The sequence below is a fragment of the Sebastes umbrosus genome, chromosome 21 (genome assembly GCF_015220745.1).
Source record: "Sebastes umbrosus isolate fSebUmb1 chromosome 21, fSebUmb1.pri, whole genome shotgun sequence".
Classification (NCBI taxonomy): Eukaryota; Metazoa; Chordata; class Actinopteri; order Perciformes; family Sebastidae; genus Sebastes; species Sebastes umbrosus.
In genome coordinates this window covers 137,440-142,439 of record NC_051289.1, presented here as the reverse complement: position 1 = coordinate 142,439, position 5,000 = coordinate 137,440, and the positions used below count along the sequence as shown (strand labels likewise).

Below are 5,000 nucleotides of genomic sequence, written 5' to 3'. Positions count from 1 at the left end.
CTGAGACTGAGACACTGTTCACACCTAGAGGACACACTGAGACTGAGACACTGTTCACACCTGGTGGACACACTGAGACTGAGACACTGTTCACACCTAGAGGACACACTGAGACTGAGACACTGTTCACACCTAGAGGACACACTGAGACTGAGACACTGTTCACACCTAGAGGACACACTGAGACTGAGACACTGTTCACACCTAGAGGACACACTGAGACTGAGACACTGTTCACACCTGGTGGACACACTGAGACTGAGACACTGTTCACACCTAGAGGACACACTGAGACTGAGACACTGTTCACACCTGGAGGACACACTGAGACTGAGACACTGTTCACACCTAGAGGACACACTGAGACTGAGACACTGTTCACACCTGGTGGACACACTGAGACTGAGACACTGTTCACACCTAGAGGACACACTGAGACTGAGACACTGTTCACACCTAGAGGACACACTGAGACTGAGACACTGTTCACACCTAGAGGACACACTGAGACTGAGACACTGTTCACACCTAGAGGACACACTGAGACTGAGACACTGTTCACACCTGGTGGACACACTGAGACTGAGACACTGTTCACACCTAGAGGACACACTGAGACTGAGACACTGTTCACACCTAGTGGACACACTGAGACTGAGACACTGTTCACACCTAGAGGACACACTGAGACTGAGACACTGTTCACACCTAGAGGACACACTGAGACTGAGACACTGTTCACACCTGGTGGACACACTGAGACTGAGACACTGTTCACACCTAGAGGACACACTGAGACTGAGACACTGTTCACACCTAGAGGACACACTGAGACTGAGACACTGTTCACACCTAGAGGACACACTGAGACTGAGACACTGTTCACACCTAGAGGACACACTGAGACTGAGACACTGTTCACACCTAGAGGACACACTGAGACTGAGACACTGTTCACACCTGGTGGACACACTGAGACTGAGACACTGTTCACACCTAGAGGACACACTGAGACTGAGACACTGTTCACACCTAGAGGACACACTGAGACTGAGACACTGTTCACACCTAGAGGACACACTGAGACTGAGACACTGTTCACACCTGGTGGACACACTGAGACTGAGACACTGTTCACACCTAGAGGACACACTGAGACTGAGACACTGTTCACACCTAGAGGACACACTGAGACTGAGACACTGTTCACACCTAGAGGACACACTGAGACTGAGACACTGTTCACACCTAGAGGACACACTGAGACTGAGACACTGTTCACACCTGGTGGACACACTGAGACTGAGACACTGTTCACACCTAGAGGACACACTGAGACTGAGACACTGTTCACACCTAGAGGACACACTGAGACTGAGACACTGTTCACACCTAGAGGACACACTGAGACTGAGACACTGTTCACACCTAGAGGACACACTGAGACTGAGACACTGTTCACACCTGGTGGACACACTGAGACTGAGACACTGTTCACACCTAGAGGACACACTGAGACTGAGACACTGTTCACACCTAGAGGACACACTGAGACTGAGACACTGTTCACACCTGGACAGCCCTTTCTGATGGGGAACGGAGTCTGGTGTCTTTAGAGAGAGCTCCAGTAGGGGGGTAATACACTGACTATGGATACTCTCCCTTTAACGCTGCTGTTACTGAACTCTTCTTCTTCTCCTCTTCCTCTCTGAGAGTCACATGTCTGCACGCTAAATATGAAGCTACAGCTTAGCTTAACTTAAAGACTGGAAACAGGTGGAAACAGCTAGCCTGGCTCCTGTTTCCTGTGTGTGTGTGTGTGTGTGCGTGTGTGTGTGCGTGTGCGTGTGTGTGTGTTACCATGGGGGATTTGTAGTATCTGGTCAGGATGTTGATGAAATCTGTGATGGTCAACATCCCTGAAACACAGAGAGACAGTTTCATCTCCGTCTCATCCTGAAGGCTGCTGGGATATTCACTGAGATGTAGTCTATATATAGCTCTGACACACACACGCACGCACGCACGCACGCACGCACGCACGCACACACACACACACACACACACACACACACACACACACACACACACACACTCACGCACGCACACACACACACACACACACACACACACACACACACACACATAGTCTTACCTACAAAGCTCTGCTTCTTGCTCTCCCAGAGTGGAGCGGCTCTCACTCCGTTAGCTACCAGAGCAAAGAACGCCTTCTTCACCTGAAACACAACCAGCAACATTAATATTAATAACAATAAGAATGATCATAATAATAACGGCAATAAAAATGATGATAAGGATAATAATAAAAAAATAATAACAATAAGAATGATAATAAAAAGATAATAACGATAACGATGATAACAACAATAATAATGATAATAATTACAACAGTAAAAATAATCATGATAATAATAATAAATTACAGTAGAGCTGCAACAATTAGTTTAATAAGCAGTCAACAGAACATAAGTCAACAACTTTTAAAATAATAATAATAATAATAATAACAATAACGATGATAATAATAAAAACAACAATAATAATGATATTAGTAACAATAATAATAATGATAAAATAATAATAATCATCATTTTGAGTGATATTTTGAAGAAGAAATAAGAGATATTCTGAGATGTTGTCTGTCCCAGTGAACGGTGACGTCTCACTCTGACTAACTTCTCTCATACTTTAAAGACCAAATATTAAACCATTAATCAATGATGACATCGGTTATTGATTATGACCCCTCCTGCTGTCTGCTGGGTTTCATAAAGATTTACAAAAAACATTTAGTTCTTGAAATGAAAGACTGATATGTAACTACAACCAGAGAAGGTATATTATATATTATATACGTGTATTAATAAGAAGTTAAAGCCGGTAGCCGGTTCCAGCAGCAGAGCTACGCGTCCGCCATGTTGGACTGACAGAGACGACCAGACGCCGCCATGTTGGACTGACAGAGACAACCAGACGCCGCCATGTTGGACTGACAGAGACGACCAGACGCCGCCATGTTGGACTGACAGAGACGACCAGACGCCGCCATGTTGGACTGACAGAGACGACCAGACGCCGCCATGTTGGACTGACAGAGACGACCAGACGCTGGTAAAACGTCCGTTAATGAAGTCATAAAGTTCAGATTGTGTACGATCACTTTAACAGACTTTGTTATAGAACTGGGGTGGACAAAATAACAGGAACATCAGAGAGGTATCAGATGTGAATCGTTCATCAGCTGCATTAAATATGGATGAAGGAGCGTCCTCCACACGCTGATGGACATTATTCTCTTTACTGACACAGCTCTCTCCCTGTCTGTCTCCCTGTCTGTCTCCCTGTCTGTCTACCTGTCTGTCTACCTGTGTACCTGTCTGACTCTGTCTACCTGTCTGTCTACCTGTCTGTCTGTCTGTCTGTCTACCTGTCTGTCTCTGTCTACCTGTCTCACCTGCAGCGTGGTGTCAAACACCACCAGTTTGGAGCTGGTGGGGATGATGTCGTAACATTTGTGACACTTCATGAAGCGCATGTAGATGTCTCTCTCTGACTCCTCTGACACTGCACAGGAAACAGGAAGTATGACATCATCATCATCATCATCATCATCATCATCATCATCATCATCATCATCATCTGGCTGCGACACTCTGCCAGGTGTCTACCTATGGAGGACGGACCCTGACAAAATAAAAAATAAATAAATAAATGACTACAGTATAAGATCAATAAATAAATAAATAAATAACTACAGTATAAGATCAATAAATAAATAAATAAATGACTACAGTATAAGATAAATAAATAAATGACTACAGTTTAAGATAAATAAATAAATAAATAAATAACTACAGTATAAGATAAATAAATAAATGACTACAGTATAAGATAAATAAATAAATGACTACAGTTTAAGATAAATAAATACATAAATAAATAACTACAGTATAAGATAAATAAATAAATAAATAAATGACTACAGTATAAGATCAATAAATAAATAAATGACTACAGTATAAGATAAATAAATAAATGACTACAGTTTAAGATAAATAAATAAATAACTACAGTATAAGATAAATAAATAAATAAATGACTACAGTATAAGATAAATAAATAAATGACTACAGTATAAGATCAATAAATAAATAAATGACTACAGTATAAGATCAATAAATAAATGACTACAGTATAAGATCAATAAATAAATAAATGACTACAGTATAAGATCAATAAATAAACGACTACAGTATAAGATAAATAAATAAATGACTACAGTATAAGATAAATAAATAAATGACTACAGTATAAGATAAATAAATAAATAAATAAATGAATACAGTATAAGATAAATAAATAAATGACTACAGTATAAGATAAATAAATATATGAATAAATAACTACAGTATAAGATAAATAAATAAATAAATAACTACAGTATAAGATAAATAAATAAATAACTACAGTATAAGATAAATAAATAACTACAGTATAAGATAAATAAATAAATAACTACAGTATAAGATAAATAAATAAATAAATAACTACAGTATAAGATAAATAAATAACTACAGTATAAGATAAATAAATAAATAAATAACTACAGTATAAGATAAATAAATAAATAAATGACTACAGTATAAGATAAATAAATAAATAAATGACTACAGTATAAGATAAATAAATATATGAATAAATAACTACAGTATAAGATAAATAAATAAATAACTACAGTATAAGATAAATAAATAAATACAGTATAAGATAAATAAATAAATAACTACAGTATAAGATAAATAAATAAATAAATGACTACAGTATAAGATAAATAAATAAATGACTACAGTATAAGATAAATAAATAAATACAGTATAAGATAAATAAATAAATAACTACAGTATAAGATAAATAAATAAATAAATGACTACAGTATAAGATAAATAAATAAATAACTACAGTATAAGATAAATAAATAA

The 5,000-nt window shown here is 38.0% G+C and overlaps 1 protein-coding gene across 1 annotated transcript in view; it reads right to left on the bottom strand.

Annotated features, from left to right (window-relative positions):
• Positions 1-5,000, bottom strand: part of LOC119480930 (5'-AMP-activated protein kinase subunit gamma-2-like) — a 45,421-nt gene that overhangs the window by 8,098 nt on the left and 32,323 nt on the right. Inside the window, exons 7-9 of the mRNA XM_037757586.1 lie at positions 3,476-3,585; positions 2,156-2,237; positions 1,861-1,919 (exon numbers count right to left, since the gene is read on the bottom strand). Of these exons, the coding sequence (XP_037613514.1) occupies positions 1,861-1,919; positions 2,156-2,237; positions 3,476-3,585 (251 nt within the window). The remainder of the gene's footprint in view (positions 1-1,860; positions 1,920-2,155; positions 2,238-3,475; positions 3,586-5,000) is intronic.